This window comes from Heteronotia binoei, chromosome 4 (assembly GCF_032191835.1).
Source record: "Heteronotia binoei isolate CCM8104 ecotype False Entrance Well chromosome 4, APGP_CSIRO_Hbin_v1, whole genome shotgun sequence".
NCBI lineage: Eukaryota > Metazoa > Chordata > Lepidosauria > Squamata > Gekkonidae > Heteronotia > Heteronotia binoei.
This window is the reverse complement of record NC_083226.1, coordinates 33,954,202-33,979,556: the sequence shown is the minus strand read 5'-3', so window position 1 is coordinate 33,979,556 and position 25,355 is coordinate 33,954,202. Positions and strand designations below refer to the sequence as shown.

Here is a 25,355-nt window from a genome sequence, read left to right as displayed (position 1 = left end):
ATCACTGATTTTTTTTTTGGCGGGGGGTGGGGGGTGGGCTGTATTCAAATAGGAAATGACTCCTTATTTGCACCCTGAAGTGGTGCTATCTAGAAACGGTACTATGACGTGAGCTCTTTTTTGTTGATCCTGATCCTAACCTTCAGGACAGCGCACATCCATCCTTATCCTCCAGTCTTAAGCATTCTCACTTGGAATTTATGTACTTTATTGCTAGACCATACAAATTAAGTGAGCACTGTCTATCTATAAAAATCACAACATGCTCAGGGCATACTCAAAGGTAGAGAAGTAACATGGGCAAGTAGAGCAAGAAGATCAGTTTGACAGTGCCAGAGTGAAAATGAAGATGTGAGGACTTTTTTCCTTCTTTCTTTTTGACAGAGAGTTGAATCAAGTTGGATTGAAGGCAATTTCTTAGGTAGCCTTAAAATGCCTGGGACCTGGATACTTAAAGGGTAGCCTCCTCCCGTATGCATCTATCCCTTTAGGTCTTGATTTTTAGCACACACCCTATTTTAGCGGCAGTACTGCAGTCCTAAGCTCTGCTCATGACCTGAGTTCGATCCCCGTTGGAAGCTGGGTTTTCAGGTAGCCGGCTCAAGGTTGACTCAGCCTTCTACCCTTCCGAGTTCGGTAAAATGAGTACCCAGCTTGCTGGGGGGAAAGTGTAGATGACTGGGGAAGGCAATGGCAAACCACCCTGTAAACAGTCTGCCGTGAAAACGCTGTGAAAGCAACGTCACCCCAGAGTCGGAAACGACTGGTGCTTGCACAGGGGACCTTTGTTTTCCTTTTCCCATTAAGTATGCCCTTCTTCATAGTGTCTCCCAGACTCAGGAAAGTTATCCCTTCCTCTGCCAGAGGCCTGATTGGTTCCATCAACTGCTTGCTTTCAGATGCTTAGTGAAAACATTTTTCTTACAGAGTAGCTGTTGATTTTTTCTTCTGGTGTCTCTCTCTTCACCATTTCTGCTTCTTTATTGCTCACTAGTTCTTCTAGCTTTAGTAGTGGTGTTTTATTGTTAAATACTGTTTTTAGCGTCCATGGAGGGATCTTTTGTGTATAGAAAGATAGCATATAAATGTCTTGAATAAGTATATAAACATCCTTGGACTGGCTTTTAGCACCGTGCTGTAATTTTTTTTTTGTGGTGACTGGCACCACTGAGGTATCTCAGCACTCCTTGGAAAACACACAGGTCCATCTCGTATTGAGCCTTACCCCACAGGATTAGGTTCTAGAATCACTAGCTGCATGCTAATTGAATCAGCCTAGCATTTTGAAAACACTTTTTAAGAAATGGGTTGGTAATTTTGATCGCTTTCTTTCCGCAGCTGCTCAAGGTGCTGAATTACATCAGTTAATTTAATTTGCCTTGCAGGGATTTATTTTGAATCATTCTGTTGCTTTTCTCTCTGTGTGCACCTTTTCACCTGTTATTATCTGTTTAATGTAGTAGTTCTTGGTTGCATTGTGAAGTTAAGATAAAACAAAAGCTGGGATGTATATATTCTAAAACCAAGCTAAATCTCAAAAGAGCAGCAAACATTTTTTCGAAAAGACAGTCTGTTCTCTGCTCTGGCTAGCCAAAGGTTTTGCAGGACAAATAGGTCCTGCAGGATCATCTAAAGGCCAGGAGAAAGGAACACTAATTAACCTCAAGGTCTTTTGTGGGGGGGAGAGCATTCTGCAAAACTTGGGTAACCACTGAGAAAACCTCGATCCAGATTTCATCTGTTTTATACAGGGCTTTTTTTTGTAGAAAAAGCCCAGCAGGAACTCATTTGCTTTTAGGCCACACCCCCTAATGCCGAGCCAGCTGGAACTGCATTCCTGCTCAAAAAAAGCCCTTGTTTTATATGGGATTACTTTGGAGTTTGTTTTTATCACATGAAATTGCTTTATACTGAAGCAGACCATTGGTTCATCAAGGACGCTATTTCTTACTCAGACTGGCAGCAGCTCTCGAGTGGTCTTTCATATCACCTGCTGCTTTGTTCTTTTAACTGGAGATGCCAAGGATTGAACCTGAGAGCTTCTGTCCACAAAGCAGATACCCTGCTATTGTCACAGGTCCCTCCCCAAAAGCAGCACAAACATACTTAAATTAATAGATAAATATGTAAAAAGGGACACACAATATAAAATTATCATAATATATTAGCACTTTATAACTTTTGGGGTTTTTTTAAGTATACTTTTTTTTTTAAAGTCAAACAGAAAATAAAGAAATCTGATGAACACTGCAAATCGTATGCATGGTTATTTGGAAGTAATTCCACTGTGTTCCATGTCACAGGAGCTTGGTTTGCTCATTTCTTGGGCTGTTGTCAGCTCTTGTACAATCACTCTAGTGGTGTCAGTTCTCCCCAGAGACGTTGGTTATTTCCCTTGCTTCATTTAAATAAAAGTGACGGATCCACACAGTCTCAAGGACAGGACTCAACTCTGGTTAACATTCTGTCCCTCCTGAATGCATGATTTCAGTTATGGGATTTCAGCCCTCTAAAAGGAGGAATGAACTTATATTTAGGGAACTGAAAGCCGGTGAGGTTTCATGGCTAGTGAGGGATCAGGAAGTTTTGAAAGTTTTGTTCATTCACATTCCACTCAGTCATGAAACCAGGAAATGAAAATGGCCTGGAGAAAGCTCAGCTGAGCAACTCATGTGGTGCTGTTCATATGGGCTCACTCTTTGCCTCATCCCACAAAATGGCAGCAGTGCAGGAGAATGCAGTTGGTGAGTGGACGCTGATTACCAACGAAGGGACTGAGGAATAAAGTGAGGTGTTGGCAAAGTTGCTGGGACTTGGCCACCAGCAGCAACCCTCTAGGGTAGTGACCAACCAGAGAATTTCCTTGTAAGTTAAGTGGCCGGTCTGGCCTTGCACTTGGGCAAAAGACTGCTTTCTCATCCTAAACCACCCCAAAGAGCTGTGGTGCTGATTAAATTTGATAAATGAGTCTCTTTCAGGAAGAATGATATACAGATTTGACACATAGGGAGCTGTGACTTGCATGTGTGTACTGCTGTCTTTCAGAATCTAATTTCATCCATTTCATTTTTCTGACAGTCCTGATATTTATGTGACTTTATCATGCTCATGGATTGCTTCTCTGTCATCACACATGTTGTAGAATCTTGGGGTTAGGGAGGTGGTTCTTTTTCAGGTTTTTGGGGAGTGGAAGAATGTTTATTACACATCGAAAAAGCACCTTCCTGTGTGTAACAGACATTCATCTGCCGATATACTTATTGTGCTTCTGAAAATGTCATTGTGTGCAACCAGAACACAAATTATGCCAATTTGAGTTTACAGATCTTGGTTGAAACCAAACTGGGGTATCTCTGCTGGCTTTTGCAGAGCTGTTTATACAGTGCAGTTCTCATGGTGTTAACAATCGTGCTCCAAGAAAATGAAAGAGTAGAAACAAGGGCATGGTAATGTGTTGCGTTCATTAATTTCCTGCCTTGGCTACTCCACCCCATCTTTCTAATGGAGGGAAGGGAATTCGATTGGCTCAGAATAATTGCATCATTCCTCTAATAGAAGGATTCTGTGTAGCTAAGAATGCTATGGAATGTAAGCAACCTGCTCAAACAAAAGCGGGAAGGGCAGGCAAGTCGCGCTGTCCTCACAAAACAGGAAAAGCCCAGGGAGGCTCAGTATTTTCCTGAGGAGAATAATTTGCTTCCTGGACTGGGAACACCTCCCAAATGCCTTAATGACATTCTCCACATAGAGAACAGCTCCCAGCAGCAGGTCCATTTCTCATGTGACCAAGAAACAAGATGGGGCTCTGAACAGAAGAACATGCTTGATTTTTCAAAACTGGGCATAGGAGGAAATTTTGTCTCTCTCCTCCCCCTCCCTTCCACTTTTGTCATGCTTCTTAAAGCATCACTTATTTCTTACATCAGCAAACAGCAAGCCTTTATTGGCATAAAACAGATTTAGCAGTAAAATAGCAATATACCCTATATACTCGAGTATAAGCCTAGTTTTTCTGCCCAAATTTTGGGCAGAAAAAACCCCTCCTCGGCTTATACTCGAGTCACTATTCCGCCCGCATCCCCGGAATTCCAAGGACAGCTAAAGCTGGAGTTCAACTCTCCCTGTCGTCTCCCTCATTTGGCAACCTTCGGCTGATCACTCCCTTTTAACGCCGTGCTAATAATAACCTTCTGTCAGCATCCTCTGAGGCTGTGAAGCCCGGAGAGACAGACCGTCAAGGAAGCGCTGCACAACAGCGGGATTAGCCAGAGAGAAGGGCAAATTGGGGAGGTGGCAAGAGCTGCTCCATCTGCGAGGCGGGGGAAAGGCGATGGCGGCGGCCTCAACCCCAATCACCTCACACTCAAACTGCTCCTCAGCAGGCGCCAAGGGAGACCCACCGCTGCTGTTCCTCCCACCCCTTCAGCCGGTCCTGCCGTGACGCCTCCACGTTGTGCGCAGCCGCAGCAGCTCCCGGCGACTGTTGTATCCGGCCGGCGCCTTTTTCTCCTCCTCCTTTTCCCCCTCCCCGCTTCCCCGTAGAAACTGCCGTTGCTGCCGCTGTTGCCACCTCCCTCCCCTTTTTTCCCCCTTCACCGGGCTGTGCCCCGATCACAAGCTCGCCTCCCTTCCTTCCCCCCTCTATGACGCGATGGCAGCGGCCAACTTCGGCAAGATCCAGATAGGGATCTATGTGGAGAACAAGCGCAGCGATGGTGAGCGGCGGTGGGGGGCGAAGGAAGAGAGTGTGGGATGGATGGATGAACGGAGTGGTTGTGGAGCAGCCGCAGGAGGAGCATCAGCAGCCGCCGCCCCCTGCTCTCCTCAGTGAAGGGGGAGGGGTCGTGCTGGGACTGGTGTTTTCAGTCTGACCAGAAATGACTTCTGCCTTGGTATTGTTGATTTGTGTTCTGCACCACCATTCTCCTCATCTTTCATTGCAAGCAGCATTGTGGCCTTACCTGCCACAGGAATAGTAACTGCTGCGTTTCCCACCCTCGGCTTATACTCGAGTCAATAAGTTTTCCCAGATTTTTGGGGTAAAATTAGAAGCCTCGGCTTATATTCGGGTCGACTTATACTCGAGTATATACGGTAAATAATATCAAAATCCTAGATTATAGAGTACATATGGAGCTAATATACATAAAATAAGTAAAATATATATGAGTCGAGTTTAGCCAAATTAAATAATTAAAACAAATAAAATGTGGTCATTCCAGAACCATTCTCTGTCGTATTTCCATGGCCTGTTGGAGAAATCTAGCCACCATTAAAGTTACCTCAGCGCAAGTGTCATTTAAAAGTTTGTGGACTTTGCCTGAATCAGCACAGGCCAACATATCTGCTAAGATATCTTTCAGGTATATACAACGAATATCATCATAAAGAGGACAGTTCAATAATACATGGGAAATAGTTTCAGTACACTTGGAATTACAAAGACAGTGTCTATTAGAGTACTCAATCCTGTTAAATCTACCAAATAGGATTGCAGATGGTAATGCATTACATCTAATTAACGAGAACACACGCCGTTGCTGTGGAGCTTGTAGAGAGGAGAAATACGACGCTAATTTCCCTACTGAGAGAGTAAGTTCGAAATTCAGCAGGGAGCAAGACTTGTTGGCCAGGCTATATAACGTTTGCATTTCAATATGTAGAATTCTGAGCTTAAGTTTCAAAAAAGCATCTTTTAAGGATAGCATAAGAAGTGAATCTAAATCAATGCCCATGGATTTAATTTTCCTCTCAATAAATACTAGCCAATTTGACAAATTAGATTCTGAGAGCAGTTGATATAAAAGGCTCTCTGAGTCAGAGTGGAAATGTAGCCATAGCCAGTATTTAAGTGACATTAGCCATGCTTGTGTTTCCACAAGATTCGTCCCTGTTTCTAAACACAAAACTGCAGATGGTATGCACTTTGGGAATCACAGAATTTTCCGTAGGAATTTTGATTGAACACCTTCAATGTTATTATCCAAGGCTGTGATCCACACTGGGACCCCATATAAAAGCTGCGATATCACTTTAGCCTTAAAAATGTTTAGCGCGGCTGGGATAAACTGATTGCTGTAAAAGAAGCGCTGGATAGCTGCAATGCTAACATTGACTGACTTAATTATACAGTTACGATGATTAGTCCAAAGTGTGTTATATTGAAAATGAATTCCTAGGTATTTGTAGTATTTTACTTGTTCTATCTCTTTGCCGCCTATTGATCATTTAGTTGGTTTCCAAGATTTGGAAAAAACAACAATTTTAGATTTGTCATAGTTCAATAGGAGCTTATTGTTGTTAAGGAAGGTGATACAGCGAACAAGCAGACGCTTTAATCCAATTCTAGAACAAGATAGTAAGACTGTATCATCTGCATATAACAGTAAGGGAACATGTCTGGCACCAAGTTTTGGACTATGATGGTCAGTATCTGACAAAAAGGGAGCAAGATCATTAAGAAAGAGGTTAAACAAAAAGGGGGCCAACACACAACCTTGTTTAACCCCCTTTCTTAATGGGATTTTTGACGTAAGATTGCCTGATAAATAGCATTTGACTTGACAAAAGTTGAAAGTATATAATTTTTTAATGAGCATAAGAAGTCTTTTATCAATACTTGTTTGTTCCAGTTTATCCCACAACAGGTCTCTGTCAATTGAATCAAATGCCCCCTTTAAGTCTAAAAAGGCTACATACAATTTCATCTTTTTCCCAATAGTGTATTTGGAAATTAGATGGGACAAAGTATTACAATGATCGAGAGTAGTTTTGCCTTTACAAAACCCCAGCTGTTCCGGACCAAGAATTTTTTCTCGTGTCATCCATTGTTCAGGTTTCCTCAGCAGATACTTAGAATATAATTTACCAATGGTGGATAGGAGACTAATCGGCCTGTAATTGTTTGGAATGGCGGGATCTCCTTTTTTATAAATTGGAACCACTATTGAATTAAGCTAGGCTTTAGGAATTATGCCTGTTCTGTCAGTACTAGTAAAGAGAGATGTGAGCAGAGTAGCCCACCAATCTGGATCTAACTTTAGGATTTCAGAGGGAATAACATTTGGTCCTGCAGCTTTACCTGATTTCAATTGCAAAATTAGATCTTTAACTCCATCAGAAGTCACAGAGGGCCACTCCGGAAGATCTACCTGAGAAAGTTCGAAAGGTCTAGAAGTGTATAGTTTACTTTGGGAGAACATAGAGAAGAAATATTGGTACCAGACATTGGGGGAAATGGGCAGACATAGAAGGGGCATCAACTCTATGGGCACCTGATACAATAGACCAGAATTTTTTAGAGTTCTTTAAGATTATGGCCTGGTATAGCTCCTCCCATTGACGTTTAGCATAATCATTCTTTTTGCTTATAATAACCTGGGACAGCTGATTTTTAAGATCAGAGTACTCTGATGGTAAAGACAAAGCCCCAGAGTCACGGTAACATCTGTAGGTGTTACGCAACAGAGTTTTAACGGCTCTACATTCTTCATCAAACCAGGGCTGCAGAGATTTTATGTTCCTTTCCTTTTTTACATTTTTAGGTTTAACATTTAGTGAACTAAGAATGTTAGATACTAGAGAATCATAGGCTATCGTTAGCACTGAAGAATTCGTTGCGGTGGTTAAAACCCTTCTAAGATTCAAAAGGGAATGAGAATTTAAAAGTAACTGAGCTGCTTGTTTAGTCTGACTATTCCAGCAGATTTTTGGTAAGGACGTAGACTCCAACAAGTGTATAGAGGGATTAAGGGAAGAGTCTGGGGAAGACTGTGTATGAAGGGTCAAGATAAGTGGAAGGTGATCACTAATAATGAGATCACCTATACAGAAATCTTTTATGTAAAATTCTAGTGAGAAAGGGACAGTAATATAATCAATTATACTGCAACCTTTCCTAGAAATGAATGTAAAATCCCCCGAATGAGAAAATCTTTCCAAACCATTTAACCAGACCCTATTGTGTTGGATACAAAATTTGGCAAAGCAAATGCCTGCCAAATTTGAATAGTTTTAGATTGCCTCCTATAGGGAAAAAAAGGTGGTAAGGAATCATCTAGATTGACGTTAAGGGCCTTAAAAAAGATTTTATCATCATTGCTCACTCTTGCATTAAAATCTCCTGCTATTATTATTTCAAAAGATGGAAATTTGGTTTCCAATTCACTCACAATTACATTCAAACGTTCCCAATGATGTAAAAGGGCCGATTTATCTAGGGCAGGAGGGATATATATGTTTACCAAAATCATAGAAAGATTCCCATAAACAAGCTTGATAGCTTGTTCCATAACACTTCCAGCCTGTGGGGGATGCCTACAGAAATAAAAGCAGGGCACCACTATGTAGAGGAAAAGATGGATGTATAAGGGCTGGGCTGAATCCATTTCTTGATAGCCCCTTTACATAAAGATAGATCAAGGTCGGCAGCCATGTTGGTCTGAAGCAAGAGCACAATGAAATGTCTGATGAAGCGTGCTTGCACATGAAAGTTCACATGTTGAATAGAACATTGTTGGTCTTAAAGGTGCCACTGGACTCTAACTTTGTTTTAGTAGCCCCTATGAAATTCAATGCCCCATCAGTGTTTCCCTCTAAGCAGAGTTAGTGTGAGCTAGCTCACAGTTTTTTAGCCTCCAGCTCACACATCTCCTTCTGGGTGGCCGCAAACAATTGGTAAATTTCAGTGGAAGAGATTTCCCTGTGCCCTTCTGTTGCCACCATTCACCAGTCGGTAAAGACTTTTTTTTGTTTCATTTGGTATTCTCTCAGTGATCCCTCTTTCCTAACCAATATTTCATGTTTTGTATGTTACCACTTCTCAACCATTTGGCTAAGATCGTGTAGTAGTGTATGTATTTTAAACTTTGGGGGGGTGGGGTTTAAACATTGTTTTAATTATATGCTTTTGGGAGGAGGGTTGATCTTAATTATTTTAAAATGTAATTTTTTTGTGTATGTTTTAAATTTTGAGCAACATTGGTGGCCTATGCCGGAATGGAAAGCAGGATACAAATTCTTTACAATAAATAAATATTTGTGGGGAGATAAGACAGATTCATGGAGGATAGCCCTGAGGACTGAAGGGAACCTCCATATACAGAGCCATTATACCTCTGAAGACTCGTGCTGGGAGGCAGCATCAAGGGAAGGCCCTTGCCCACCCTCTGTGACTTGTGTGTTGGCCCTCCAAGGTAACTGGTTGGCTGGACTTTGTAGGCAACTGCTCTGATCCAGCAGGGCTCTCTTCTTATGTTCTTAATGTGTATTTGGGTCTTCATTAAGTTTTTCTTCTCTCTTTTTCATTTGAACTCCAGCTTTTAAGCATGAAAAGCTGGAGTGACATGAGGCAAGAAGTATTGTTCCTGACCAACGTGAACAGCACCAGTTCTTCTACCGAAATTTACCAGGCAGTGTCCCGGATTGTTTGTGGTCACCCGGAAGGAGGTGGATTGCAAATTAAGTCTCTCAACTGGCTGGAAGACAGCAATTACAAAGCCATCTTTGGCACCAACAGCACAGATGAAGAGGTAGCGGATTTCTATGATAACTCCACAAGTAAGTTGCCTCCATTGACAAAATGGCATGTCTTTTGTTTTGGCTTTGGGTGCTTTGTGAGAGTAGGATTCTCTTCTGTTTCCGAAGCTGCAGCCGGCTACATAAAATAAGGAGTGTGGGTGGACAGGTGCTTACTGGAAGGAGTTTGTGGGGTTGGGTAGGCAGATACTGCCTCTTGAGCACTGCCCACAGATTTTATTATTATTATTTTTTAAAAGCGCCCTACTGCAATGAGCTCATGAAGTCTTTGGAATCCAGTCCACTTTCCCGCATTATATGGAGAGCTCTGAAGCCATTGCTTATAGGAAAAGTCTTATACACACCTGACACGCCAGCAACAAGGGCAGTGATGTCTGAGGTAAGTTTCCTGCCTGTGGTTTCAGTTTTTACTACAATTGAGGGGAATGGTCATTTGCAAGCATTTTGCTTTCTGTCTCTGGAGGGAGTTAAAACACTCCATTTATGTCTTTGGGGCGGGGGGGGGGCATAAATCAGTATTAGATCACATGCCTTTCATGTATAAAGTCTCAAGTTGGGACAGGGATGGGACGGTGGCTCAGTGGTAGAGCATCTGCTTGGGAAGCAGAAGGTCCCAGGTTCAATCCCCGGCATCTCCAAAAAAAGGGTCCAGGCAAATAGGTGTGAAAAACCTCAGCTTGAGACCCTGGAGAGCCACTGCCAGTCTGAGTAGACAATACTGACTTTGATGGACCGAGGGTCTGATTCAGTATAAGGCAGGTTCATATGTTCATATGTTCAAATAAGTTCAGTCCTTGGCATTTGCAGTTAGTTCTTGGGTAACAAGGCTTAGAAAGACCATTGTTTATGTCCCGGGAGACCCATTACCGTATGGAGTAGACATCACTGAGTTAGATGGACCCGTTTGAGAATGGGAGGCTCAGAACATCACAACAGTATTTTTTTAAAAGGGCTTTCTGTTCCGCTAATCACCATTTGCTGGTTGTTCTTGGCCCGAATGACATCTGTCTTTGACTAGAGTCAGGACTTTCTCTGGGCTGGCTCTGGCCTAGGGGAATGCGCTTCCATTAGCAATTAGAGCCCTAACTGATTTACTACCTTTTTGTAGGGCCTGTAAAACGGAGCTGTTCCAGCAGGCCTTTGAGTGAGGCAGCGGATGCCCATAGTACATCGAGTCTGGCCTCTCTTGTCACAGTATTCCAACATTTATCAGGACTATTGAGATATCATCAGTTCCAGCTCTGTTCGCACTATGGTCTGATTAGTTGTCTCCACCGGAAACTGTGTAATTTTATTGTTTTAACTGTTTTAATTTTTTTCCTAATTTTTATTGCTTATTGTTATTATTTAAGTGTGTTGTAATCTGCTCTGAGTTCACTCGCAGAATGAAGCAGACTAGAAATTAACATAATTTCTTTTGGAGTGATGGGGAAACTGGAAGGTTTTTGGTGAACACAGCCATCTCCTCCCCTAAGGAGGCATTAGCCAGTGACTGGACCGAATGCCATAGCTATCTGGTGTACTTCTGGTAGCTCCTATGCCACATGTAATCATTTTGCTTGCTTACACAACTCTGGTTAACCTCTGTGAGACCCCAGCTCATGTTCTATGTTTGCTGGCCTAACCACACGGTCAAAAACAAACAGAGCAGAAGAAAAGAAAAAGAAATGCTGGAACTAGCCTTTAGTGTTGCAACCTCAGGAATTCATTTAATCTGTGGACTTTGAGGAAGAAAGCCAGGGCCAGGGGAGACAGGATGACAAAAATCTGGGAATCGCCATTTTCCGTTTGTTCTGCAGTTTTGATATAACCTTTGCCCCTTTCACTATTCTGCCAGGTAAACAAGACATTTCAGGAGCTAGGTGTCTTCCGTGATCTTGGAGGGATGTGGGAGGAGATAAGACCAAAGATACTAACTTTCATGGAGAAAAGCCAAGAAATGGACATGGTCCGGGTCAGTATGCCATAACTTGTTTCCATCCTACCTCAGATAACACTGGATAGCCGTCCTGCAGGCTGTATTCCTGTCTTCAGCCTATTTGTTTGAGCCTCGTGATTAGCACTTCAGCCTCAGGCCAACGTGTGCACGTCTGTGCAGCAGCTAATTTCTTGTGACAAAGTTGCTTGTACAGGGCCTCATGCCTGTTCAACGTGATGGCATCTTAGCATGGAGAGGGAAAGGTGCCATTCTCTAGACAGCATTTCCTTTAGTGATTTCACAAAACGCCAGTTAGGATGATTTGCTCTGCATAACTGGAGCAAATCTTGGCTGGGGCATAAATCACCCTCACACACTCTCCCTCTGTAGGCTGCTGTGAATGTACAGCTGTTAGGATATGGGTCAGATGAGTGTGAAGGCAAGGGGATATTCAAGCACGGGCAGCTGTGCATGCTGTTATGCTGAGCACTGCCATAATCACATGACACAGAGCTCTGGACTAGAGGAGAGTGTGATTAAGGATTACCTCACTAACTGTGAGGCAGGAACCCAGCACAAGGTTCTCTGCCCCTTCCCAGCATTGTGGAAATGAGTGATATAATTAATAACCTACTGCAAAGAGGAAGAACAATAAATCAGGTCCATTTTAAGTACTGCAGTATTGTCTCAGAAGCTTTTAAGTCCAATGACAGTTGTGTTGGTTGATGTGTTTCACTTTGGAGGCTGATGTGGTCATGTGCTTGGACCTGGCTTCAAAGTAGAATGTGCTGTTCGATGGGAAATCACACCCTCCCCTTGGATGCCGTCCTCATCCTCTTGGATGCCGTCCCCATCCCAGTTTGGATAAGTGTTGGGTGGGTACAGGTTATGGTTTACCAAATAGTAATCTTACCATTGTTTTTGTCTAAGCTGGTGATATGAACTTGTGCTGACAGGAAATGTCAGCTCCTTTACCCTGTTTGTTAGGTCAGATGTGAAAGAGCATCTTTATCACACATTATACTGTACTTCTGTAACTGATGTATAGCAAAATTACCCTTAGTGCTTGGTTTGATTCCCCAGTCCTCCTCCACATGAAGCTAGCTGGGTGACCTTGGACCAGTCACAGTTCTCTCAGCCCCACCTGCCTCACAAGGTGCTTGTTGTGGGGAGGGGAAGGGAAGGCGATTATAAGCTGCTGTGAGACTCTTTCGAATAGAGAAAAGGGGGGTATAAAATCCTGTTCTTCTGGACAGCAGAAGAAAAAAGAAACCACATCTTTCCTTTCTGCATCTTACAATACAGGATGATGGTTCATTACTCATTAAAGATAGTCATCTTGAAAAATCAGGAGTACTGTGTTCAAATCCAGTTAGACATCCAAGGAGTTTTGTAGAATGTAGACTAATTGCCAGGGAAGGGGCTCAGGCCCAGTCAGAAAGCCATGAGACAGTAGAACTGGTGCATGTGAGAAGAGCATCACCTGCTTGGCCATGTGCCTGTCAGGAAATGACACTGTTGTCAGCATCCTTGCGCTTAGAACACCCCCCCCCCGGTACACTGTGATATTGAATTCCAGTAATGGCCTTAAACTAAGACTTATTGCAGTTGACTGTTTTCTTAATGGGACAGTACAAGTTGTAGATGTATTTCTACTTGTCCACTGCAATCTTGAGCCTCTTGGTGTCAAGAGGAGGCTCCCTGCAGTGGAGAAAAGCTAGCAGAATGTATCTATAGAATCCAGGCCACTAACTTTATCTTTGGGGAGCCACCCTTGATAACTATGATGCCTAAAGCTGATCTACAAACTCTCCTGTGCACTGTTATGCACCACACTCACTTTTTTTGTTTGGTTATAAGAAGCAGAATTGGTTTCTAGCTTGCTTGTCTCGAGCTTTATTGTGCTGTGATTTGTGGTCTGTGGAGAAATTCCTGTACTAGAAGCTCTTCATATTCAATCATCTTAGTTGTCTCTTGGCCCACACTTCTAGTGAAGAACCCTCCAGAAGACACTGGCAGATGTTAGCAGCTAGCAGTTACCAAAACAGTTTCTTTCTTCTCCTGAGGCTCTCTGCTTCTCAGTTTGTTTTTCTTTTGGCAATGGGATCAGTTTTAGCAGAGATGCTGTTCAAGGCTGCCACCTGCTGAAACAAAAATAGAAATGAGAAAGGCACACGTCAGTATCAATACCAGACAGTGCAGGATAAGCACGCGAGTTTTTATTACACCCTTCAATTTACACCCTCGTTTTAATGGTAGAGTCCCTGGATAGGTAGTTGGTTACCTCTCTGTGACTATTCCACTTTGGAACGCAGGTTCAAAACTGCATATCCAAATGCGCTGCCTCCCCTTTTAAACCCCCCTCTGATAGCTAGAAAGGGTTAGACTAAAATCCCTTATGATCTACTGTTTTTCAAAATTGGGGGAGATTTCTACACAGCCAGAGCATCCCCCCCCCTATACACTTCAAAACTGTATCCTGATGTGGTACAATCCTGTGAAAGTTGTATAGTTTCTGAATGGGTAGATAGTTTTTTTACAAGGTAGGCTCATGGGGTGGAAAGGGTCCTTTGCTCAAGTAGAATGTTTCACAAGTGTTGACTTTGGGGTGCTTCAGAATCAGAAGGCCACTGAAGAGTGTCCCAGGCTAGAATGCAGAAAATCCAAGTGCCAAGGCGAGAGACAGAATGCCTGGAGAATTGGTGGGGTGATAAATGGACTTACATAAAAATGGTCCATCATCAAAGCCAAGCGAACATGCACCCAGAATTGCAGTTGTATTGCTTCTGGCTTAAGTGAAAACAATAACTTCAGAGGGTAAAATAGCTTTAATTCTCTTCCCTTGCGTTGTTAACATCAGACTTTGCTAAAGAACAGAGACCTCTGGCACCAGTACTTGGAGGGTTCAGGATGGACAGTTGAGGATGTTGCTGTATTCTTGGCAAAATACCCGGGGGATGTTCCGCCCGTGAATGGCTCAACCTACTCCTGGAGGGATGCTTTCAATGAGACAGATCATGCTGTTATGGCCATTTCTCGATTCATGGAAGTAAGTATCCTGTTGCTACTTGGACATATTTGCTTATTCTTTCCCTCAAAGCTGATGACTGGGCCTTCCTTATTAATCAGGAAAATTGTATTTTTCTCCTAGGTGGTTTAGAAAATGTCATGAAGAAGGCAAAGTCTATACTGGGAGAGGGAAAGGGCCAGGATTGTAATGCCCAGGGGTCGTTTTGTAGAAAAATAGGTGGTGGAGCTCATCCAGGGATTGTTATTCAGTGGACAAGGAGGTGGAACTCTCAGAAGGAGGAGGTGGAACTCTCAGAAAGGTTCAGCAGCTGTGCTCCTGTGAGCTCCCACTGAATCTGAGGCCTGGTAATGCTCTTGTGTAGATCTGTAAGAACATAAGAGAAGCCATATTGGATTAGACCAGTGGGCTACCCAGTCCAACATTCTGTGTCAAACAGTGGCAAAAAAACCCAGGTTCCATCAGGGGGACCAAGACACTAGAAGCCCTCCCACTGTTGCCCCACCAAGCACCAAGAATACAGAGCATCACTGCCCCAGACAGAGAGTTCCAACAGTATGCTGTGACTAATAGCCACTGATGGACATCTGCTCCATATGTTTATCCAATCCCCTCTTGAAGCTGTCTATGCTTGCAGCTGCCACCTCCTCCTGAGGCAGTGAATTCCATGTGTGAAGAAGTACTATCTATGGTGTGTCTGTGTTCAGTCCTGGTAGCTGCACCTCAAAAAAAGTGTTGAGAAAGGTGGACTTCAATGGATTTAGAAGGAAGTAACTCTCCTTAGGATGCCTGTATTGAATTGCCTTCCCTATGAGGAAAATCTCAATCCTGAGGCTTTTCAGTTTAGAAAAAAATATGACTCAGAGCAGTTTTGGGAGGGAGGAGCATGACAGGTTTACATCCTTGTTTATTTTTTAAAAAAATTCTGTCTTACATTCTTCAGACTCTGCCTGAAGCAGCTTGCGACATAAAAGGAATCAGTGTAAACTTTATATAGAATAATTAAAACAAATTCAAAACTCACTGAACTAACAGCAGCAGCAACCAGTGGTATTTTAAAAGCAGCAGCCGCTAAAATCCAGAAAAACAGGCCTGAAAAGCTTCTGATTAATTTTCTGCCTTCATCATAGTGTGTCAATTTGGACAAGCTGGAACCTGTGCCAAGTGAAGTGCGTCTTATCAACAAGTCCCTGCAACTGCTGGACCAGAGGAGATTCTGGGCAGGCATAGTCTTCCCTGAAATGGCTCCTGGGAGCACAAAGTTGCCTCATCATGTCAAGTACAAGATACGGATGGACATAGACAACGTGGAAAGGACAAACAAAATTAAGGACGGGTGTGTGTTCCTCAGAGAGTCTCTGTTGAGTTCACAGACACAGAGGAGTAGGGCTAGAGTTTTTGAAAGACAATAATCTGTGGTGCTTTGGTGCAGGTTCTGGGACCCGGGTCCTCGAGCTGACCCCTTTGAAGACATGCGCTACGTCTGGGGAGGCTTTGCTTACCTACAGGATGTGGTAGAGCAGGCAATCATCCGGGCTCTAACAGGCACCGAGAAGAAAACCGGTGTCTATGTCCAGCAGATGCCATACCCCTGTTATGTGGATGACATGTAAGTTTCTGTGTAAATCAGGGGGTCTTCCCAACAGGGTCAGGTCTACCAGATTAGATCAAAATAGGTCTGTATTCTGAAAGTAGCAAATTTGGAGGCCAATTTGGGCAGAGCCTTAAGCTGTCTGCTTTGGCAGTCTTGGGAGTGGTGCCATCTCTGTAATGGGATGCAGAGATGGGAATCATTCTCTAAATGGTGCCATTTTGTCAAATATAGCACCACTGAAGATGCAGAAGCCATTCTAGGAATCTCGCTTGAACTGTCTCACAGAGACTTTCTACATGGTCACCACCGCTGCTGCAAGGGTTTTAAGTAACAAGAACAGTTTGTACTTCTAGGTCCAAAATGGCACTGCGTAGAGATACATTTTGTGTATTCTCTTCCAATATTGGCCAGCTAGGCACCTCTGAAATGGAGATAGTCTTACTCTTGACTGTTTGGTTCATCAGCAGTCTCATCCCCCTTCTCTTGAACACGGGATTCCAGATTCTGATCCTCAAGGTGGGTTTGGCCCTCTGTTTCATCTTTGAGTATTCAGAGCTATTCAAGGCTCTGAAGAGTATTCAGGACTTTCAGCTATCATGAGAATGAACAGTGACAGGCAAATTCATGTATAAGTCATCTTAAAACCATATCAGATGGCAGCTCTGGATGGCGAATTGGATGAATTAAAGTATTTTTATTTATTTAAAACCTTTCTATGCCTCCTTTCCAACCAATCATGGTCCACAAGGCAGCAAACATTTAAAAAAATTAAAACACGAGCAATTTTAAAAATAATTCTGTTAAAAGCACAGAGCACTGGAAGGGAGGGCCAGTAACTTTGATTGGGATGCAAAGAATTGTTCCCCTTTTGTCTGCCCCAAACCTACTGCCAGCTCAAGTGCCTGTCCTTTGCCTCCTGCCCACTTTCCTCCTGGCTTGGTTCCCTGTCAGATTCCTGCACGTCATGAGCCGATCGATGCCCCTCTTCATGACCCTGGCTTGGATTTACTCCGTGGCGATGATCATCAAAGGGATTGTGTATGAGAAGGAAGCTCGGCTGAAAGAGACCATGAGGATCATGGGCCTTGACAACGGCATCCTCTGGCTCAGCTGGTTCATCAGCAGTCTCATCCCCCTCCTCTTGAGCGCGGGGCTCCTGGTTCTGATCCTCAAGGTGAGTTCGGCCCCAGGTTTCATTGTGGTCATGTGGGACCCTCAATGGTTGGTTTAGTGTAGTGGCTAACATGACTAAACCGTGAGCTGCGTGTGGTGTGATCCTAAGCAGAGTTCAGGGCTTCAAAGCCTGTTGACTTCAATGTTGATGAAGGATGTAACTCTTTATTGACCAGTATTAATTCATTAGTCCATCTTTCTCGCTGAGACGCGAGGTGGATTGCATAATTAATTCAGTGCAGTAAGAACCAAACATATAACAAACAATGTCAATAATGGATTATGCAATTAGAGAACAGTGCAATAAAAAAACAATATAGTATATGCAATTTGCTTAAACTATAACCCCGGTTCCCTTTATAAAAATGCCCTTTGAACCAAGTCCATTGCTGACATCTCCAGGCAGTCATAGTCTCCCTAGGTGGTTTTAGCCACATCAGCACCATAGCTCTGAGAAGGCAGACCAGTACTTTCGTTCCCTTCGCACACATTTCAGATGGGAGCTGAAAACTATTATACTGAGGTACGGCACAAACTTTCTTCAGCTCTGTAAAAATACTGAGAGTTGTTTGTACTATTTGTCCCCCCCCCTCACTTTCTTCTACAGAAGCCATCAGATGTTCATGTCTCGTGGCTCTCAAACAACTGATGTTTATTCTATGTGGCTCTTACTTAAGCAAGTTTGGCCACTCCTGTTCTAACCACTACTTTGAATCCCTGACTTATACAATGGATATTTAGTGCAGGTCCGTGCACTTTGAAGTTATTTATCTCTAAGGAGAAGACAAACATTAGCAACATTAAACTAGATAAATTGGTGCAATATGAGGTCAAATTATGAAAGAGGCAGCCTGATCCAGTGCTCAGTTTGGGCATGGGGAACCCACTCCCAAATCCCTGTCCTGTGAAGAGACTCCAGTGGCAGCCTTGGGCAAGTCATTGCCCTTCAATCTAACATAAATTCACGGAGCCTAAAATCCTGCTTCTAGAAGAAAGGGTATAAAAGGAATTTGACAAATATAACCTCTGTCTAGCTTGGCTTCATTAAAAAAGCAATGGAGATCAAAGGACTCAACTCAGTAGGCATGATTCAAAGATTCTAAGCAGCAGAACATTTTGTACATTGATGGTGGATGATGCTGTCAAGTTGCAGCAGATTTATGGCAATCCCCGTAAGGTCTTCTAGGCAAGGGACAAATAGAGGTGGTTTGCTGTTGCCTGCCTCTGCATAGTGACTCTGGACTTCCTTGAGGACTCCCGTCCCTCAGGTCCAAGCCTGCTTAGCTTCCAAGATCTGACAAGATTGAACCAAGCTGAGCAATCCAGGTCAGGACTTTACGTGTTACACCATGGCACAAACACAGGTTTCATGCTGACAAGATATTGGGCAGAGAGCTGTAGACCCTTCTGGCTCCCTGGCAAACATGTGCATTTGTAGCTATGCTTGCAAATAAAGATTTGCTCCCCTCTTCTTAGTTCATTTAAAATATTCTCAGGTGCATTTATTTCCTTTGAAAAATCCATAATGTCTGAATAGTGTTTCATGCTCCTACCACTGGTCTTCTCTTTATCCAGAATGGGAACCTGCTGCCTTACAGTGATCCCAGCGTGGTGTTTGTCTTCCTGTCAATTTTTGCTGTGGTGACCATTTTGCAGTGCTTTCTCATCAGCACCTTATTCTCAAGGGCCAACATGGCAGCAGCTTGTGGAGGCATCATCTACTTCACTCTCTACTTGCCCTATGTTCTCTGTGTCGCCTGGCAAGATTATGTTGGCTTCTCTCTCAAAATATTTGCTGTGAGTAAACCTGGACTCTGGTTTCAGACTAGTTTGGGTGGAGCTCCTGGGGTGTAAAAAAGCCAACCACGAATCCAGAAGAGGCCTCAAGGAGGATTTGTTGTGGCCTACACACACCTTTACCCACCCTTCCATGCGCCACACTTACAGGCCTGGTGCCTTGAACACTGCTCTGTTCTTTCACAATTTGCTGCAGTTTTATGCCATTCTCCCTCCTGTTGTGGGAAAGGAGCCTTTTGAACCATATGCATGTGCATTAACAAATTAGTTACTGGCAAGTACAACTTTCATTCCCACACCTGCACCTACCCCTTCAATGATGTAATCAGCTCAAAAGGTTTTTTATTTTAAAAAATTAAACTTTATTCTCTAGGCCTCTGCAAATAAGATGAGCTTCTCTGGGGTTAGTCCTGCCAGTTGGTAAGGAGAAATTTGCCACACAATAGGGGCAATCTGTGATACAAGGTGTGGCTCAAAGACAGAGGTAATGAGGCAAGAGTGGGATCTTCCACTAAGAGGCTAATTCCTGTTATACTTTCCCCAGGATTGGCTCCCAGTTGAGTTGGCAGAAATGAACTGGATGTTCCGTGTTTCATAGGTGCACGCAGGCGCATTTCAGACTGGAATGCGGAAGGCCTCCTCCTGCCTTGCTGTTTCATGGCCCTACTATTTCCTCTGTTGGGGAAAGTTGATATTTACTGATGGCTGCATATATATTTCTCCTTCTCAGCAAACAGTGCATTCCCAGGGGCTATTTCAGTTTGGGAAAATATCTGGGGAAGGACTAAACTGTGGTTGCCTTCCCTTCAGTGGAAAGGCTACAGCTCCCCCTCCCTATGCACCAGGGTCCTGATTCAAATCAGTCCCACGTGTGCTTGAGAGGCAAGGAGCTCTTGACCTGCCTAGGGACAGACCCAGGGAAAAAACATAATGTGTAGTTGGGTCCTCAGTTTACTGTATACCTTTCTCTCTCTACAAGTCTGTGGTGCATCGTATAAAAATGAGACGATAACTGTATGTTCCATGATGGGTCAGGCATAGTTCTTTGCCACCCATTTGTACAATTGATTAATGTACTAGTGATGCAAATTGGTATCTTTCTTCTCCAGAGCCTGCTTTCTCCTGTAGCCTTTGGGTTTGGCTGTGAATACATTTCCCTGTTTGAAGAGCAGGGCGTTGGAGTCCAGTGGGAGAACATCTTTGAGAGCCCTATACAAGAAGATAGCTTCAACCTGACCACTTCTTTCTACATGATGCTGTTGGATACTTTGCTGTATGGGATTATGACTTGGTACATTGATTCTGTCTTCCCAGGTGAGCCTTCTTCTGTCTTCATTGGGCTCCAGTACTCCATGCCTCCCCAGCTGAATTCATCTGCCAGCCAGGGCTGCTACTTCTTCTCTGGGGTGAACCTGGGAGATATCATGCACAAAAACTCATATTTGCAGTACTGGCAGGTTCTTATGTCTATGAACCAATCATGGCCATGTGGTTGCTTACCTGGGAGGTCCTATGATGGCGTAGCCTCATGGTGGTCACAGCAGCAGACCTAGCAGCAGATTCAGAATCAGCATCATGTGGGGGTTAATGCATCAGACTGAGATTTGGGAGACCCAGGTTCAGAACCCTTCTCTGCTATGGAATTTTGCCTGTCACACGCAGTTGATCAAAACCTACCTCATGCGGCTCTTAATGTTGAGGATAAATTGAAAGAGAAGAATGTTGTAAGCCGCCATAGGTCCCCATTGTTGAGAAAAGTTGGTTTTCGATGAAGTAAACAAATTCAGAACCATGGAGCTTGAATTAGCCACACACCCATGGCTTGTTTATGCACATTAGAGTTCATTGCAGCACTGTGCCCATTGGATTAAAGCTGGGTTGCATCAGTTTCTTAGGACCACTTTTAGGAAGTGGGAAGCAGATTTGGGGAGATCACTGATAGAGGGCCATTCTTTGCCTGGGCTGGTCTGCTCCACTAGCCCACTCCAATTTATTCATTTATTTTTTATTGGATTTATAGCCCGCCCTCCCCGCCAAAGCAGGCTCAGGGCGGCTCACAACAGTAAAAACATTTACAGGTTAAACATTAACTAATTAAAATCTTACAATAAAACAATTAAAACATTTAAAAAACAGTTTGGCGCTAATAATAATAATAATAATACATTCCAGTAATTCCAAGACTTTGAAAGCTTTATGTTGCAGAAAGATTTTGCTTCTAGACTATATGAAGTGGTTAATGGAGAACCAAACTATGCAAGCAAACTTCTCAATTCTTGGGAAAGAATTTTTGCACTTGAACATGATACTATTATGATCCATTAGGTTTGCTGATTAGAAACATTTATTGGAATTGCTATTTCAGCTGTGTTATTTGATGCTACTGGGAATACTGCCCTGAAGGATATATAACTGGATAAGTTGCTCCCCCCCCCCGCCCCAAAAGTATGCTGTGTTTTGCTAAGTTGATTTGTGTTGTTTTAATTTAAAAAAAAAAAAAGCAAAAAAAACAGAAGCAGAAATAAGCCAGAATAAAATTCCACAATCTCATTATGGTAGAATAATTACATTTAAATTTATATAAAGGCAGTCCAAATTAAGACTAATAGAGTTCTGGGGTTGCAAAACAGAACTTTTCCAAGGATGCAGAAGAAAATTGATTAAAATAAAATAAAATAAAGAAAACTAAGACCCAAGTTTGATCCCCAAAGTGAAAGAACTGTATAATCTCCCAGTCAGCACATGCCACTGATAATTTTTTGGAGGGTTTAGGAGACAAGACTGCCTAGAACTGCTGGCAGACTTGCAACCTGGGCAGGACAATGTGGGCAGAGCTAGCTCTGTTGTAAGTTCCTGGTTCTTCAGAGATGCTTTCTATTCTGCACATGTTTTGTTTGCTGTAGTGGCTGATTCAGTATTTTGTTAGGTTATGTCTGGCATAAAAACCTGCAGTTTAAATCTGCAGGGAGATATGCTGGACGTAAAGTGATGTAACGTTGAAGTGACCACTAGAGCAGTACACATGTGGAACAGTAGCTGCCCCCTCCTCTCAAAGACTCAGGAACTTACAAGCAAGGGAAATGAGAAAGCAGAAAAGCCCCTGCTCTTTTCAGAGGAGGCAGTACAGTGTTATGGCTACAGTGCTGAGTGAGAGGAAGACCTGGATTTAGATCCCTCTTCTGCCATGAGCTTGCTGGGTGAACTCAGACCAGTCATTTTCTCTCAGACTAACCTGCTCTTAGGATTGCTGTGAGGGTAAAATAGAGGATGGGAGAGCCATATTTACTACTCTGAACTCCTTGGAGGAAGCAGGGCAGAGGAGGAATAAAAATACACTAGAGGGGTGGAATCCAACCTCTTCAAGAACTGCTGTATTTTTTTCACATCAACAATTTGAGGCACGATTCTCCTAAATCTCTTTTTGTCTCTTGGTCTAGGCCAGTACGGCATTCCCAGGCCCTGGTACTTTCCCTTCTTGAAGTCCTACTGGTGTGGTGAGAAATACGAGCAGCAGCAGCTCCCTTCTCTCTGCACAGGGTCATCAGAAAGTAAGTCGCTGATCTCCTAGTTTCGCTGTGCACAATCCATACGAGAGGGCTCAAGTTAATGTTGAATAGAAAATCACTTTGGCCTGCTCCATCAAGGGAATTCTTATGTGGTATTCTTCAGTGCCAAGACAAACCTAGCCTAAGCCTGCCTATTGGCAACAGGAAACCTGCCCTTACTTGACCCAACCTAGTACAGACAGACCCATATGCGCCTGCACTCCAGCCAACACCTCTTTAGAGGAAAACATTCCAACAGATCAGACGTCCTCTAGGGGCTTAGTTAGATTTCCAAGAACTGCTTCCCCTTGGATTGCCACGTTTGCATCAAAAGCAGCAACGGGTTGCTCTTCTGATGCTGTCAGGCCTGGTATGAAAGCAGCTTGAGAGAATGTATAATTTCCTCTTTCTTGACTAAATAATTTACTTTCCTTCCCTACAGTCTGTATGGAAGAAGAGCCGAGTCATCTTAGCCTTGGCGTATCCATTCAGAGCCTGGTGAAGGTTTATCGTGATGGCAAAAAGCTGGCTGTCGATGGCCTCACCCTGAATTTCTACGAAGGACAAATCACTTCTTTCCTGGGGCACAATGGAGCTGGGAAAACAACCACAATGTAAGCAACAGTGCTGTGAAGATCGAAACAAATCCTCTGTGTCCTATTTCCCACGTGTGGTTTTGGATTCAGTGCCCCTTCTGTTCCATGTAGGTCCATCCTGACTGGGTTATTCCCACCAACTTCTGGCACAGCTTTCATCCTGGGCAAAGACATCCGCACTGAACTCAGTAGCATTCGGCAGAATCTGGGGGTCTGCCCTCAACACAATGTCCTGTTCGACGAGTGAGTTCACACCATGAATCACAGTTGTCTTGTAATGCAATTTTTTTCATAAGTAGCAGAAGAGCCAAAGATGCATTGCATGCTAGGAGAATTTCTGCTATTATGGCAGGAAGGCTGTGTGTGGAAATAGAGGGCTTGTGTACTGCAAATACCCCTGGGTATGCTGCACTTCCCTCTTCCCTGCTTTGCATTCAGGGCTTTTTTTTGTAGCAGGAACTCCTTTGCATATTAGGCCACACACCCCTGATGTAGCCAATCCTCCATGAGCTTACAGTAGGCCATGTAAGAAGAGCCCTGTAAGCTCTTGGAGGATTGGCTACATCAGGTGTGTGTGGCCTAATTTGCAAAGGAATTCCTGCTACAAAAACGGCCTTGGTTGTACTCAATAAGGAAACCAGCTGGTGATGGCCATAGCTTGGATTCTGGGGTATTATTACCCTTACTTTCACAGTGCCCTTAAGGAGTTGCACTCCAGGTCCAGAACATAAAGTGTTCAGATTTGTTTGGGGGTGGGGGTTGATATGAGGACTTTGCATCAGATGCACAATGGGAGTTTTGAGCCATGTTTTAGTAGCATGTTTTTTGCAACATCGTTAAGAGTGGCTAAAAGGGATGGCTAAAAGACTTTAAAAGTGGTAGATGAAAGCTGAAGCTGACTCTCCCCATGTACCATGGTCATGTGCAGTGTTTGGGAGTCACAAAACTCCCCTTACATGTCTGCAAAGAAGTCCTCTTGTCATCCTCCAACAAACACAAGGACTTCATAACAGGAATATTGGATCCTCTGACCTATGAGTAGCACTCCACCCATGAAATGAACAAGATCTGACACCATCTGGGGATCTACAGTGGGAGGAAAGTCATGAAAATTGCCCCTCCTCCACTGGTGAAAGCGCCCTAGTGACAGCAAGAATAGACGGGGGCGGGAGGGATGCATGGTTGAAAACAAGTGTTAAATGTGTGCTCTCTTCATATTTAGTTGAGGCTTTTGAGTGCCTGTTTACTGTATATCGTCAGGCATGTATTTCTGCTCCACATATAGCAGTAGAAACAAATGGTGGAAAAATCAGGAATGTTTTATCTTTCCTGTAATATACAAAGTAGGGGCCTTTGCTCTCTCGCACTGGGTGTGCAGCCAAAACGGATTCCCTTTCAACTTTCTTCTCTAAGCTGCCTTAAGTGACTGCTGCCTGTGCCAGATGTTCAAAGGCTATGACTTAGACCCTTCAAAGTTACACAGCTGGCTTGTAAAGAATTCACTTTTTTAAAAAAGTTATTTCCTTTTATTTGTCTTTCTTGTTTATAAGGTGTACTCAGTCACAGAGTTCACATGGTACATTTTTTAAACTGTGTCCACAAATGACCTTACTTTAAAAACAAACAAATCAGAAATTCTCCTAGCATGCAATGCATCTTTGAATCAGAAAATTTGCCGCATGACTGGTTTACAAGAATAGGTGGTTTGGTATACATTGAATTTCTTAAGACTGGGACATAGCTGTATAATACAGGGCATGGGAGCCAGTTCTGAATAGTGAAGCTTAAGTGGAGGTCAAAGGATTAAATTCCAGTCTTCTTTTCTTGCACAACCCAAGGCAAATTGAGGGTGCATGAGCATTGCTATTTGCAACTGATACGCAAAAAGCTTAGTGTTGTCTGAAAATGTATTTAGTTCTGAGTATGTTTAGACTATAGCAGAAAAATATGAAGAACAGAAAACATGCACAAATTGTTTCTCACAAATGGTATGATTGTTCTTCCCATATCAAGGCTAACAGTGGAGGAGCACATCTGGTTTTATGCACGCCTGAAAGGGCTGTCGGAAAAGCTGGTGAAAAAGGAGATGGAGCAGATGGCAATAGATGTTGGCTTGCCTCACAAACTGAAATCGAAGACAAGTAAACTCTCTGGTAAATTTCATTTC

General features: G+C 43.3%; 1 protein-coding gene across 2 annotated transcripts in view; it reads left to right on the top strand.

Moving 5' to 3' along the window:
* Positions 1-25,355, top strand: part of ABCA1 (ATP binding cassette subfamily A member 1) — a 136,296-nt gene that overhangs the window by 70,615 nt on the left and 40,326 nt on the right. For both annotated transcript variants that reach the window (XM_060237098.1, XM_060237099.1), the window contains exons 9-21: positions 9,318-9,558; positions 9,777-9,916; positions 11,375-11,491; positions 14,316-14,504; positions 15,614-15,819; positions 15,916-16,092; positions 17,029-17,251; positions 18,826-19,047; positions 20,157-20,361; positions 22,485-22,595; positions 23,035-23,206; positions 23,300-23,431; positions 25,202-25,341. In XM_060237098.1, coding sequence (XP_060093081.1) covers positions 9,318-9,558; positions 9,777-9,916; positions 11,375-11,491; positions 14,316-14,504; positions 15,614-15,819; positions 15,916-16,092; positions 17,029-17,251; positions 18,826-19,047; positions 20,157-20,361; positions 22,485-22,595; positions 23,035-23,206; positions 23,300-23,431; positions 25,202-25,341 — 2,275 coding nt within the window. The remainder of the gene's footprint in view (positions 1-9,317; positions 9,559-9,776; positions 9,917-11,374; positions 11,492-14,315; positions 14,505-15,613; positions 15,820-15,915; positions 16,093-17,028; positions 17,252-18,825; positions 19,048-20,156; positions 20,362-22,484; positions 22,596-23,034; positions 23,207-23,299; positions 23,432-25,201; positions 25,342-25,355) is intronic.